General features: G+C 39.1%; 1 protein-coding gene across 8 annotated transcripts in view; it reads right to left on the reverse strand.

The window, feature by feature from the left end:
• The window catches only part of brsk2b (BR serine/threonine kinase 2b), a 135,393-nt gene that overhangs the window by 4,455 nt on the left and 115,416 nt on the right, over positions 1-15,522 (reverse strand). For 2 of the 8 annotated variants that reach the window (XM_084403944.1, XM_084403942.1), the window contains exons 12-19: positions 14,595-14,745; positions 13,923-13,991; positions 12,223-12,283; positions 9,335-9,992; positions 7,760-7,808; positions 5,915-6,038; positions 5,135-5,315; positions 4,371-4,460 (exon numbers count right to left, since the gene is read on the reverse strand). In XM_084403944.1, coding sequence (XP_084260070.1) covers positions 4,371-4,460; positions 5,135-5,315; positions 5,915-6,038; positions 7,760-7,808; positions 9,335-9,992; positions 12,223-12,283; positions 13,923-13,991; positions 14,595-14,745 — 1,383 coding nt within the window. Of the gene's footprint in view, positions 1-2,111; positions 2,130-4,370; positions 4,461-5,134; positions 5,316-5,914; positions 6,039-7,759; positions 7,809-9,334; positions 9,993-12,222; positions 12,284-13,922; positions 13,992-14,594; positions 14,746-15,522 lie in introns of all 8 variants that reach the window. The other 6 variants (XM_084403946.1, XM_084403948.1, XM_084403941.1 and 3 more) reach the window with 5 other exon arrangements.

Raw genomic sequence — 15,522 nt, forward strand, 5'->3', positions numbered from 1 at the left:
TAAATGTGTCTTCATTATTTAATAATTAAGAATGGTGCTAAAATCACTGAGCTGAATGGAATCATGAACAAATGTCATGATGTATTACATGACTTAACCATAATTTAATTCAAACATTGTCAAAGGATATATTTACACCCTGGTACATATACTGTACAGCTACATATATTCATGCTAAATTCATCATTGAAATGCAGTGGTACAAATTGTTGCAGATTCTGAATACACCTGACGGCCGGTTCAAAAGGATTAACTAAACACCCTATTTGACACCAACACAGGCTTGCAAACCATCACCTCTATTTCCAATTTAATATGTGGCTGAGTATCAGCGGCCCCGATAACACAGGCTATAGCATGGCAGAACGTGGCCTATGTGAACACTAGAGTAGATTGCCTTCCCAGAGCTTGTCTCTGAGTCTCTCAACACAATCTGGACTCCACTCAACATCATGACAGGCTGCTTTACCACAGCCTAAGAGACTCTCAAAGAGACATGACAGCTGTGGCAGCTTTGAGACACTCAGGACACTGCTTCAGCATTTCTACTGTGAGACATTGCAAATGTTCATCTCTGTTTAGATTTATGCTGGGTAAACCATTACAGACACAGAAAACTACCAGTACAGCATGGCTATGTTTCTCTTATGGGGAATGTTCTGAGCTGCAGTGAAATACACTATATGGACAAAAGTATTGGGACACACGCACCTCTAAATTATTGAATTCAGTTGTTTCAATCGGATATATATATCTCACTGGTCAAATGTAAGTGGTATGATTGGAAAGTGGTAAGGTTTAGGAACAGCAGCAACACGCTTTGTGGAGGACCACGTAAATTCACAGAGCTCTGGGCTAAACAGAGGATTTATGTCTCACCCTAAAAATGAAATGATAAAATTATATTTGTAGTTATCATATTCCAGATTTTAATGCATCCAGGTTAAGTCAATTTGAACGGACATATTAAAATCAACGCTTATGGCATCTTATAAAAAAAAAGAAAAAAAAGAAAGAAATAAAGCAGCTGAAATTGCAAATGAGCCATGGGAATTATACAATTGAGGCTTTATTTTATAGTTCCTAAGATTAGGATTAGCTGTTAGTAGGACTACATTTTTGGCAAATAATGGCTAATAACTACTCTTTTCCTTCAAAACCCAAAAAATTCTGAACAGACTTTACTGGTACTTGTTTTAATACTCATATTGTATTTACAGGGACCTACATAAGTAGGTCACGCTGAGCAAACTAGTCCCTTTAGTATTCTACCCCTCATTACACAGTGATTCTACAGATGATTATTTCTACTGTAAAAAGTCCCAAATGATCAACATGAAAGAAGTGTTTAGAAAGCAGAGGTGCTGAGATGCATGCTAACATAAAAGCTCAACATAATCTTCAAATAGAAGACCTGGTGTAACAGATTCATATCTGCTGATTAAATGTTTAAATTAAAGAGGCCTTTCACCAAAGTGATTCAGATGCAACAATTGACCCACAAAGCAAAGTAGAATGATGCAAGAATTGAATACGGAGAGAAAAACAACATGAAGTATGCATGAAGCTTTCATCTCTCAAGAGAATTTAAACTTTCATGGATTGTTCTATCAAGTGAGATCATGCTCACACACACATAAACACATCTGTGCATATTTTATATTTAAAGGGTTAGTTAACATATAAAAAAATTCTGTCATCATTTACTTGCCCAAACACATAAAACTTTTGTTCATCTTTGTAACACAAATGAAAATATTTTTAATGAAACCGGAGAGATTTCTGTCCCTCCACTGAAAGTCCATGCAACCAAAACTTTAACGCATCAAAAGTACAAAAAGAGATCCAAGTCTTCTGAAAAGACACAAAGGCCTAAATTAAATCGGTTCATTATTTAAAACAATTGTCTCTCTTCTACTGTTTGATGCGCTAAAGATTAGCGTTTCGTAGAGGAACGCTCAAGGGTTTGGAACGACGTGAGAGTGAGTAAATTATGTCAGAATTTATCCCTTTAAAAGAATCTTTGTGTATAAGTGCCACGCATTGGACACCAAGTGTATGATAAAAAAGTGACATACACCGTGGCTGAAGAGTTAAAATAGACCTCTTACCACCCTTTGAACGCTTTCCTGTCAAAGGAACATGACATATTACTGTAACATGTCCGATCAAATTAAATATTCAGCCTATATTGACATTCTCAATGCACCCCATTGACTTTACAGTAATGAAACAAACTCAGTGATTCAACCTTCTTGCACAGATGTTTATTGCGTGGCCACATCTGTTGAGAGTGAAGCATGCTGGTGATCAGTGCTGTGCAGGTCTGCTCACGGTCAGTAAGGACAGGACACTCAAGCTCACGTGCCCATTCACTCAACAGCCACCGTGACCATGAGCCGTGGGAGAGCGGGGGGTGAAGGGCAAAGCCAGGGGGAAGGGATGGATGTGATTGACAGGGTGAGAGAATGGCACGATGGCTACACTGGTGATGGGTCACGATCCTGATAACAGCTCTTCTTTAAGACAGTCCAAATGCACAATATGAATACAATTTCGTAAATCCGGTTTCTCAAATCTTTTATAGAATTAGGCATTAAGAGAGAGGGGTTTTGTTTGAAACAATTATACTATTTTTGCAGTGTGCAGAATGTAGGCTATACTGTCCACAATCATTTTCTGTATGAAACATGGAATACATAGATGACCTGTTACATTTGCTACAATCTGCAGTATACAACCAGAGCACACAGTGACAGGCATTGTACCTCACTATACAAAATGTCCAAATTGACCTTCCATTTCAAGAGTAATGAATGAAACAGTATACCAATACTAGCACAGTGTATCCCAGCAAGCAATTTTGCTTTTATAAAAGACGTCTAATAGCCGTTCAAACACAGCCCTGAAGTCTAAGCTAAAACAAGGCAAAATTTGGTCTGCCAGTGAAAATTTAATAGACGTCTAACCATAGCCCAAGAATAGAACATGTCAAAGAAATGAAACCTTGTAATCACTGTTGACTTTGCTTACATGATGGAATATCATCCATCTCGAAAGTTATTTAGGCAAAAACTACATGACCAAATTCAAGGTTATTTTGGCTAGAAGTGGATTACTCATAGTAGGACTATATCGGGTCTATAGTTAGCCGAGATGGTGAAATGACAGCTATTGCTTGCTGGAGTGCCTACTATTTTTAAAAGATACTATGTGAAACCGAAAGCATCCAATTTTCAGTTTGGACGAGTCAACGCTAGTTGCTTAAAATAGATGTCACAGAAAATCATGTAGTGTATTATGGGCAAAAAATTTTTTTTTTGCTGCAGATTATGATTCCATCCAGTCGGAGGATATCAGGCATTAATATTTTGAGTATGCAATGAAGCGCATTCTGATGAAACCTATTGTATTTTTGAAAAAAAGAAATGTTAAAAATTCTAGTTAATATTGCTTACAGTTAAATTAAATATATATATATATCAATACACTGGAAATGGAAGTTGAACATTGCATTGTGGGATACAGTACCCAATGCAGTGTGAACACTTTGGCATATGAAAGTCATCCAGGTATTTTATGCACATGGAAAATGGGCTTATTGTGCACAGTAGACATACGATAATGCAGAAAGGATATACCAAACTCCCTTTTCTGTATTACTGCTTTTGGACAGTAAGGATTTGGAGCTGTCCAGCAGAGGGAGCTGTAACAGGCTCTTCACCATGTGCACAAACAGCCATATGAGAAGACAGGCGAAGGATTTCTCTGTTCTCTTATTTCATCATTTCCAGCAGGAACCACAGTCTAGCCCATTACATTTCTGCTCGTAAAACGAACAGTTTGAAGCCACATTCATTTAACTGGGACACAGGTTTGATTTGAATATCTGCAAGACATTTCCTGGATATGGATATAAACCCTTGTTAATACACGCGAGTGTGCTCTAGCATGCTCAGTGAGCGTTTGTGACTGCTAAGGAGAGTGTGTGCGTGTGTGCCAGTGCCTTGCAATGCAGTTCTGTGCAGTGTTCTTTGATAAGGTCAAACGTGTATTTCCAGCACCTTTAAATAAGACATCACATCCGACAGAACAGTGGATACATTGTCTCTAACCCGTTTGAGAAGTTTATTTTCATTTTGACGGCCTGGAAATGTCTTTAAAACAACCTCTAACAATAATTTGAAACACTGGAAAGACTCGTTTGACCTTGATGGGTGTGTGCAGCGTTCAGTGCTCTGCGAGGGTGGGCTAGGCGCCATGCATGTTCAGGATGCTGTGTAAGAAAGCAGGAAAGAGAGAGAGAGAGAGAGATAGATAGAGAGAGAGCCAGAGAAAGAGGTGTGTCAGTGGAGTGATTGGCCACTCACCAGACAGCTGCTGGACACCAGGCTGGTCATGTGTAGTTAACAACTGAGCCTGAATCGTCTCCACCACCCGCTTGAAGCGTCGACTGGGACCTGCAGGGGACAAGCAAACACAGACAACACCTCTTTGAATGTTTCGCAATGATCCTGTACAGACTGGTACATGTGTGTCTTTTGAAATGAATGTCATTTTATGCTGATACATCCTGGGTTGATTCCCTCTAGCGGCTGCCTCGTAAAGTCTAATGGGATGGGGCTGATTTGTATGTTGCATTTGGCCAACGGCTGAGTTTATGACACGTGCACATGCAAAATGCGTGACTTTAAGAACAAGATTCAATCCCTTTTGTGTAGCCAAGAGAGCAAAAACGAGGAAGGGGGGAAATGAAAAGAGAGGAACAGGGTTTGCAGTAATGGCCCCAGCAGCATGGGATCTTTTTGGATTGTCCTTTGAAACACAGCAGGTTGAAAATGCATAGTGATTACCAGAAGGCAAAAAGGCCTCTTTTAGTTTAATTTTTTCCATTACCCCCTCGAGCAGTTGGTCTATTTTCAGCTTAAGAGAGGGGGAGTGTAATGGAGGAAGGGAACCGCTAGCGGAACGAGAGAGGGAAAAAAATTATCCCACCACTGCGACAGACAAAGTTCAACATCATCAACCAGCCTCTCCATCAACCACACACACACACACACATCCCTCTGTGTTTCTATTGGTTGCCAGCGAGTGTATGACATCAAAATGGGCTTCTCTCTGTCGGCATGGTTACCTGAGAGCAGTGTGAAAGTGACAGAGTAGATGCCGTTCTCCTTGGTGGCAGCCGTGCTTTCGGTGTAGGTGATGTCCACCTGGAACTTCACTGGTTTTTGGAACACGGTGGGGCCGGCCGTGGACTTGTATTCTGCCCGGAAACTCGTCTGAGACACCACACTGTGGCTGAGGCTGGGAATCTGAGATAAAAGGACAGAGGTCTTAGAATCAATCACCCCAAAATGAGCATTTACTGATGTCTTTTGAAACCAATGACTTTTTTTCTTCAAAAAGCGATTTTTTTTTAAGAATATCCTTCACATTCTTTTCAAAATAATGACAATGAAGGAGTTCTGGGGCTATCAAGTTCCAAAATGGCAACAAAAAAAAAGCCTCAAAACTATCACTGCGTCCATGAGTTAAGTGATTTCTGATTTGTGAATTAATCTTTATTTTGTGTCAGATCTTTTCAATTACTCAGTTAATAGTTCACAAAACAGGTCTGAATGATTTGTTCAACTCAGTTGTACTAACTGACTGATTCGGTCGCAGATGTTAACAGCCCATTAGGGCAGATGATTGTCAATCAATAACAACCTAAATTCTGGTCTGTTGTCACACAGAGAAATCACATGACTTTAAAAGACGTTGAATATAGCACACAAGTCTGATATTTCTGATCCTTTTTGAAACTTTTAAGAAAGTAAAAGAAACCCATGAAAGTAAGAAAGTCAAACCGGATTGGAATGACATGGGAGAGTAAATGGTGGCAGAATTTACACACTCATCTGAGACTTACAGAGAGAAAGGCATGGACAATATCTGCTTTGATGGAGCTCAGAGGCTTGTCCCGAATCACCACAAAGATCTGCTCCTCCTTTTCAAGGTTAATAAAGTTTCCAAACCAAGATTTTTTGGCAAGTCTGTGAAGAAAAAAAACAGGAGTGAACAAGACAACACAATACAAACAAAAATCACTCAACTCACATACCATGCATGAATCAAGTATATATATGTTTGAATAATGTTGCATGCTATCACATACAAAACATACTTTTCATTTCTTCAGTGTAATGTATAAAATGTATATAATTAATTCTCCAGAACACATCCTGCTATTCATATACATAATATCATCATACAGTTCAAAGGTTTGCTCACCAAGGCTTCATTTATATAAAAATAAATACAGTAAAAACAGTAATATTGAGTAATATTATTACAAAAATAACTCCTTTATATTTGAATATATTTTAGAATGTAATTTATTCCTGTGATGGCAAAAAAAAAAGAATTTTCTTCAGTGTCACATGATCCTTCAGAAATCATTCTAATACATTAATTTGGTTTTTAAGAAATATTTCTTCTTATTATTAGTTTTGAAAACAGCTGCTTTGTGAAGAACAGCAGCAGGTATTTGAAATCGAAATATTTTGCATTCCTTTTAAATGTCTTTACTGTCACTCTTGATCTAACGATTTAATAATAATAATACGTGCTAACCCCAAACATTTGTATGGTAGTGTATATATTTCAGCTTCTCCAATAGTGAAGAACAGTTGGCAGAAGAATTTCAGACCATCAAAAAAAAGTTGGTTCACATTGACAACATACAGTATCAGCGGAGGTTCCCCCGCAGAGCTTGGCTGAATTTGTCTCAAAGTGAAATACAGACTGAGTGCTGTCGAGATGCGCATTAGTAAGTTGTCAGTCAGTTGATGTGTCTCTTGGACATGGCAAGAAATGAAAACGTATGATTGAAAAAAAAAAAAAAGTGACTGCACGGGCTGTCAAACAATTCAAAACTTGTATGATATATATGCTGTGCAGCACCATGCAAACCTCAAAAACTTTTCTTTTTTTTCAATTTTGCATTTAAAATTTGAGAGTTCACACACAGGTTTAGTATTGGTAAACTAGAATAAGATGACAGGGGTTAGTCACGACACAGTATTAGCTGACAACTGAAAAGTCCTCTGGGGTGGGGGAGCAATGAAAAGTTACTAAAACTTTTCAAGAAAAAAGGCTGTAGGGAGTTATGAATGCTGGCATATGGCTCATTTCTTAGCCCTGCTTGAAATAGCTGGGATTTTACCAGAGTCAATGACTATCAATGCTATCTTTGAGCCAGACAACATACTGTGACACTAGCTCACCAAAAACTTAACAACAGAAAAATAAGAAGAAAACACTCCAGAAGAAAGTTTCCACTGTGGTGCTGCTCTGTGTGGCTGTGAAGCTAAGTGGAACTAAAACACTGAATTATTCATGACGAACTATTCCCTGATAATGTCTTTAGCAACAAACTAGGCTAATGGGGCCAGGAACAGTGTTTGGACCACCACATTAACTTTAGCTGCAACATTTTCAGAGCTCCTTTCGACTCAAAATACAATTTGGCAAAAAAGAAAGTACTGTATAAAGAGCAAAAGTTAAGTGTCTTAATTAAACCAGCTTTAATTGAGTGTTAGTGAGTTAACTCTAAGCCACCCAGGTTACCACAAAAGGTGATGCCAAGTAGAAGAATGAATATTGAGCTGCATTCAATTATAATTTAGTATTATTTTAATGTTTCTTTCACACTTTGGGATTTAATAAAATCACATATTTTACTTGATTGTCTTTGAAAATAGCTAATACTTACTCGGGGGAAGACTCTGGTGTTAGGCTGGACATTTCCTCTTGTGTGGGAACTGGAAAGAGACAAAGCAAACAAGCCTCAGTGGAATTTGCATCATATTCTATATCCAGAGAGATTAGACATTTACAACCTGAGGAGGGGAATGCTGATTAACCACAGCTAATTACTCCAAACCTGCAGAGATTAAGAGTAATTCAACCCCCCCCCTCCTTCTATCAGCTCATCTGATCCTCTTCCCGGTAGAAGAGGGAAAGAGGAACAGCTGGAGGTGAAGGGAGATGCTTGTGCAGTTTTCATTATCATTACTACATATATCATCAGATATAGCTGATAATGGAGTATCAGTGAATTTATTACCCAGCGATCTGTAAAATCAGTGCTTAGAGCTTATACCTAGCTAAGAGGGGAACATCAACTGAAAACCGCAATAAAAAAGGATTAGCAAGCATAATTAGTTCACTTAAACGCTTTCCTATATGCTATGGTGCCTTACTTTGCACATGATCCTGCATATCATTGCTTTACTGCCATACATAACTAAAGTTTTATAATATAACATACAATATAATGTGTATTATAATTTCTGCAGATTTACCCAAAAGTAAAATACTACAGAATTTTACAATAATTGGTATTGTCCAGATAAGTTCATCCCTAGTTGTATTGGCATTTGTTTATTGATTTTATCAAAGACAATACACATGAATTAAAGGGATAGTTCGGCCAAAAATGATATTAAACCCATGATTTACTCACCCTCAAGCCGTTCGAGATGCATATGTCAATCATTTTTCAGACGAACACATTTTCAGTTATTTTAGAAAATGTCTTAGATCTTTCAGTGGTTATAATGCCCAGTTATGGGGTCCACCTCCTTCAAGTCCCAAAAATGTGCATGCATCCTTCACAAAAGTAATCCATCCGGCTCCAGGGGGATAAACGAAGGCCTTCTGAGGGTAATCCGTGTGGTTTTGTCGCAAAATAACTGGCTTCCGGCAACGGTTGACGTGCGTTCATGGGAGATGGATGCTGGCGTATGACGTAGGACGTAAGCGTCGTGACATAGAACGAAGTATAGCTAAATCAAACGCTACGTCCTACGTCATACGCCGGCATCCATCTCCCGTGAACGTGCGTCGACCGTTGCCGGAAGCCAGTTATTTTCGTTTATAAAGTTTTAAATATGTATATTTTTACAACAAAACCGCACGGATTACCCTCAGAAGGCCTTCGTTTATCCCCCTGGAGCCGGATGGATTACTTTTGTGAAGGATGCATGCACATTTTTGGGACTTGAAGGAGGTGGACCCCATAACTTGACATTATAACCACTGAAAGATCTAAGACATTTTCTAAAATAACTGAAAATGTGTTCGTCTGAAAAATGATTGACATATGCATCTCGAACGGCTTGAGGAAATCCCGTAAATCATGGGTTTAATATCATTTTTGGCCGAACTATCCCTTTAACATCATGTTGATGTAAATGTGCTAAATTTAGTCAAAATGGAAAATGTTCATCTGCATCCACTGGGCAGTGAAACTACTGCTACAGGATGTTTCCGGCGCTGCTGGTACCTTGTAGTTTCCTGCGGTGGAATCGTGGTGAGCCAAGGAAACTGTTCTTAATGGAGTTGAGGCGTGTTCTCCACGGCATGCCTCCAATGGAGGGGCTGGGGGGAGGCGTTGGGCTAGGGGTCCCAGCTGGGCTCTCCTTAGGCGTGTGCACTGGTGTTCCTTTTGGAGTTGGCAATGGGCTGCCCCTGGGAGAGGGGTGGGGCGTAACCTGTATGGTGGGGATAGATTTGCCGTTGTGGTCAGTCCCGGCCAGCGGGTGAAGGTGGTGAAGCCGGATGGGTGAAAGGGGAGTAAGGGGAACAGAGAGCTTGGGTGGCACCGTGAGAGGTGGCCGGCGCACTTTCGGGCTGCCAGGCATTGGCGGGGGCATGGGTTGGCAGGGTGTAGAAGGTTCCGACTTGGCCGCAGATGGCACTGCCGTCGTGTTAGGGAGCGGGTTGGACCTGGTGACCTGCAGGGGCTTGTCGGCAACTTTGGGCTTGGCTGGAAGTGTCTGGGTTTTGTTGTTGGGCTGATGGGCACGTGTCTTTGGTTGAAAGGTTTTGGGGGAGTGGGGGCCTATGCCGTTCAGCCGGGACACAGGCGCGTGGGTGGGGCTGTGGTTGGGCGACTGCGTGAGTTCTGCGGATTGTGGAGGAACGGCGAACCGTCGCATGGGCTGGAAGAGCGCATGCACAGAGCCAGCAGCGTAAAAAGAGCCAACACAGCCCATACACACAACACACGGCCCCGTAGTTAACAGGCATTACGGCGCAGACGCACGCACACACACACACCGACACCGAAAATGAAAGGATGGTGAACAAGGCACCGATGATGAGAGGTGAGGGAGGAAATGCAGAAAGAAAGAAAGAAAAAAAACATGCCATTAGCACAACCAGCCAAGAGGCAACAAGACAGTGGAAATAAAATGTTCCCAATCCAGTGTCCCAAAAACAAATCAAAACCGAACAGAAATTAGCAACAAAAAGCTCCGGGTTGTTGTTGGGATGAAATTAAAAAAGGTGTTTTCAGCACTGACTAAGCAAGCAGGAAATTTGTGCAATGAGCTTTGCTTTAAAAGGACGCTATTGTCGGAATACCTCATATCATTTAAAATAATCATCATATATTCAGTAGAAATGCCATTAAATGTGACAAGTCACAGTATGTAAGTACTGACTCAACAATTTGAGTTTTTCAAGACAATAGCGCCACACTATCGAAATGGCTAGTGAAAATAAGTGCAGTTGACCATTAAACAGAGCATAGAGTACAATGCTGCTGCTGGAGGTATGACATGAGGATGCTGCTTGACAGATGACGCTGTATAATAATAATTGGGTCAGAAATGGGGGATTGATACAATACGGGCCACTAGAAGTGAAGAGTGTGATTACAATAAGTGAAGTAAAAGCTCATCAAGCATATTGTAAAACATTAAAAAGAAATACAATGGTGTGTTAACTGTACCAGCTGCAACCGTACCACGAGCATAAAGGGGAGCACAAATGCAATAAAATGGATTTTTAAAGCTCTTTCATACTGCAGGGAAGATTCTTCCATGACAAACCTTTAAGTCTCTGTCTGAGCAGTAAAACTAATCTCAGATGAGCTGTATCAAGGAGTTCTTCACAGACTAATTTAAATTACTTCCACCAAGCATGTTCTCTACATGAGCCACTTTCATCAGGTCAGATTCGGAATTGACTTTGGGATGAATCCTGCAGGGAATTCCTTGATGTAACTCAAGGACTGCATATTGGGAAGTCTTAGTAGTGGATTTGTAATCGGTTAGCCTCTTTAAACAAATCAACTGTAAAAGCTGGCTACGTCCAGAGGCTTCACCGTTAGTATGGAACCAGGGATTTTCAAGGGATTTTAACAAGCCATTAGTGACTTGGGCTTCAAATATTTCAAGGCAACAAGGCTGTGAATTGGGCATAGATTAGCAGTAATTATGCTAAGCATGGTAGTCTGATTGGGCTAGAAGTAGTAAAGGTGGATCGGTAGGGACAGACAGCGATGTTGCTGCAGTATTTGAGCTTATAAGTGATATATAATCGACTGTCTTGTTTAACATAGTTAACAATATACATAATTATCATTAATGCTTCATCATCACAACCAATTCTGAGAAATAATCTTTCATATTGCATTGGTCCCCTTGTTTCATATTTTATAATATTAAGTGTAGCACTTTAAACCTGGCCTATAATAACATATGCATTGGTAACATATTAATGCATTCACATACTTTACTATTGAAAAGTTTGGGTCTGGTTATATATCTTAATGTTGTTTAGTTTTTTTGTTTTGAAGTTTCGTATGCTCACCAAGGCTGCATTTATTTGATCAAAAATACAGTAAAACAGTACTATCGTGAAATACTATTATAATTTAAAAGAACTGCTTTCTATTTTAATATATTTTAAAATGTACTTTATTCCTGTGATGGTAAAACTTAATTTTCAGCATCATATCTTATTATTATCAATGCTGAAAACAGCTGTACCGCTTAATATTTTTTTGTGGAAATCTTGATTCAATCAGTCTATCATGCTTAGCATAATTACTCCATTTTTAAAGATTTATTGCAATATAGAAACTTTAAAGGAACAATCTTTTGTAAAATGTAAAAGTCTTTACTGTCACTTTTGATCAATTTAATGCATTTTTGCTAAGTATTTTTTTCTTAGTGTATACAGTAGTGTATATATACTATTTCAACACACTTCTGTACCATGCATATATTCATGCTGAATGATTGCAGATCAGATGTGTCTTGAGACATGAGTTTCTCATCAATAGATATTATGTAGATAGATGCCACTCCAGCTGGCTATGGACTGCAACACAACCAAACGCTTTGAGTGAAACAAATGATTTAGCATTGATGGAAAGCTTACCCGTGGACTGCTGAGGGGACTAGTGGACAGACCAGAAGAGGCTCCGCTGATGGACCGAGACCTGAAGTTACACAACATAAATAGTAAAGACATTTCTACCCCATGTATAGCACACTGTCGTAACTGTATAGGAGGTTAAGCATGTTGTGTTGAGTGAAACATGAATAAATAATTGAGTTGACACTTGGACAGAGACAGCAGTATCACACAAGACCTCTGTGTTTCAAAATAAATTGCATTTATGTTAATTATACGTCAACTTTCTATGCAGGCCTATAGGTCTTTTTGTTGATCATGCTATTTTTACATTTTTAAGTTGCAATTAAATTTGAGCAATTTATCATTACTCATCCTGAGAATGTAAAAGGTCATCATAACCTTTTATGGTTGAAGGTTAGCTAGGTTCTGTATGAGACTTCCGAATTTCATTGTGTATTAGATGGTGAGCTTCAGTGCTTCTCCAATAAATGATTGGGATTTAATTGACCGTGGACACAATGGGTTTTGTCATCAAGGCAAATTGAAACAGTAAATCACCCTTAAAGGTGTCAACATTCAGACTCACATGATTAGACTCCAGGAAGGATTTGATCCATACACTGATCAATTGCATTTGCAAATGCTACTTAGATGAGAATTATGCGTGGTCTCAAATTGTCTCATTCAAGCGTAAAAATCACAACACCAAATACGCCGCGGCCTGATTCAGCGCAACGCTGATGTTCATTATATGCCTCTTGCATTTAGCTAATTAGCTTAGCCAAACACAGCGTCAGGAAGAGAGCTCTTTATATGCATAATAAATGGCTATGGAATAAAGTAATTCATGGAAAGAAAGGACAGGCACTAGAGGATAGTGACTATATGAGGAAATATTTCTACTGTTTAAGCAATGAAAGTATTTGTGGAGATTATATAAAGTGAAAGTGAATCATTAATATTTTACAAGAGAGAAGCTACAACTATATTAAGATAAGTACCGCTTGTAAAAATGCTGTATTAAATTGAATAAAAGATGCAGGGGAGCTTTTCAGTTCAAGTAAGTCATTACACTTTGAATTGTTAACATGCATTCAACACAATTCATTTACTAGTGCCTAATTCAGCCCCGATACTCAATGCAAAAAAAAAAAGAAGTGTCTATAAAGAAATATTCGAGGCCCGTTTTGTTCTCTGGCAGATTAAACAGACTCAGTGAATGCAAATGTAGGACATGACAGTGAAACTCAAGGTTGAAGAAAAATGCCTGAACAGATGAACACAAACAATCGGATAACCTCTGTCTCTCACCTACTGTAGGTGCACACATCACTCGAAGAAAAAACAAACATCCAGGGTGAAGGCAAAATGAGAGCGAGGGGAAGAAATTAACAATTTGGGATCTACCAAGGGACAAAAATGCCAGACATCAAACGAAACATGAAAGGCAAAATAAGGGAGATAAGATGCTTTTGATGTGTGTGGAGGGAGCCAGAGGGCCACTGCTTTACCAAAACTGAGAGGCCAAACCGAAACTCTTATTTACATGTGCGACTTCCACTTTTAAAAAGAAAAAAATCCCTCTTAAGCAAGCTAAGCTCTTGAGATCTCAAATGTCAGTGGTTGAAATAAAAAGCCAGTGCTCTCTGTCGCATGTTTCGAGTGTTAAAAACCCCACTGCATCTTCAGAGCAGAAAAGAAAGCAAGGCGGTGGTTTGTACCTCTCCTCTTTGCTTTGCAGTATGGGGTTGGCATCTGAGATATCCAAGCTTTTACTGAAAACAGATTTACTACAGTAAGAGAGAGTAAAGTTAGAGTAAATTTACAATAAGTAATAAGTAATCATGGAGTTGAGCCAAAGCATCTACACAGGGAAAGGACATGGGGCTGATGAAATGGATCACAATGAACATGGAAAAAAGTGAAACAAATCTGTAACAAAATGTGTCAAAGACACAGAAAAATGAAAGGCACATTAACAATCCCATTGTTCCCCTTCAAACCAATCTGAGAAGTCAAAATTTACCTTATGGCACATTTAGCATGCATGCAGCTAGCGTGACTAGCTGAGAGATGGATTTTCAGAGAATAGTAAAACACTGAAATCATTGTGTTTTTTTTTTTTTTTTTTGCTGAGCTCATTGATCTTATTTCTTTTACTCTTCATGTGCAATTTAAAAAGCATTTCAAAGCTAGTATGCAGCTTCTGATAACTTTGAACTTCATTGTTCAAAAGTTTATTTTTGCTTTTATGATAGACGTCATTGTCTTCAAATGTTTCTTTCAAGGCTTCAAAAAATGTGACATACTTTCTGTCGTTCTTACTGTGGCACTTGCTGCTACGATGGTAGAGTTCTGTAAATAATAGAGGAGTGAGAAATGTGCCGCTGTACCTCTGTCCGTGTTGTGCCATGTCGATGGCGCGTCTCACAGGAACTGGAGAACCGCCCTCTGTCACGCTCAGCACCTCCATAGACTTGCGCTCTGGCCTCCTCTTGTTGTGCCTCGTCAAGAGTGGGGAGTCCACTCGCTTCCTGGGTGGATCTGATGAGACCAGAATATGATAAATGCAATGATCCCAAACACATGAAAACAATGGCGTTCATAATGGAAAAGTCGTACAATATTTTTCATAATGTCTTCAAGCATTTAAACCCCAGTAAGATTTTTTTTTCCTGAAAGAAATGAATACTTTTATTCAGCAAGGATGTGTGAAATCAATGACAAGTGACAATCAAGTCATTTATAAATGTTAAAAGATTTCTATTTCAAATAAATGCTGTTGAACTTTCAATTAATCAAGGAATCCTGAAAAATTCTTAGATAAAAAAAAATGTAAAAAAATTGAGCAGCACAACTGTTTCCAGCATTGATAATAATAAGAAATGTTTCTTGACCACCAAATCAGCATATTAAAATGATTGGATCATGTGACACTGAAGACTGGAGAATTGGTTGCTGAAAATTCAGCTTTGCCATCAAAGCAATACATTACTTATGAATCATTTGGTACACCTATGCGCATGCGTCGCGACTGAGTGCATTGTTGTGTTTGGAGCTCCGTCGAATTAATTCAGAAACCTTGTTTTTCTTCTTTACACTCTTTTACAAACGAACTTTTTCATTTTTATAGCGTGTGAACATATCTGGAATACTATTCTCCTTAAAAAAAAAAAACAAAAAAAAAAAAAACAACAATCGGATTGCTCTGATATCGCTACATATATCCAACCTTTCGAACTTCCGCTACTAGCCTTAGCCCGCTAGCATTACACGCGTGGTCGCGCGACTCGCGCCTATCGATCGACTTATTTACACCCG

Source organism: Rutilus rutilus, assembly GCF_951802725.1.
Source record: "Rutilus rutilus genome assembly, chromosome: 3".
NCBI lineage: Eukaryota > Metazoa > Chordata > Actinopteri > Cypriniformes > Leuciscidae > Rutilus > Rutilus rutilus.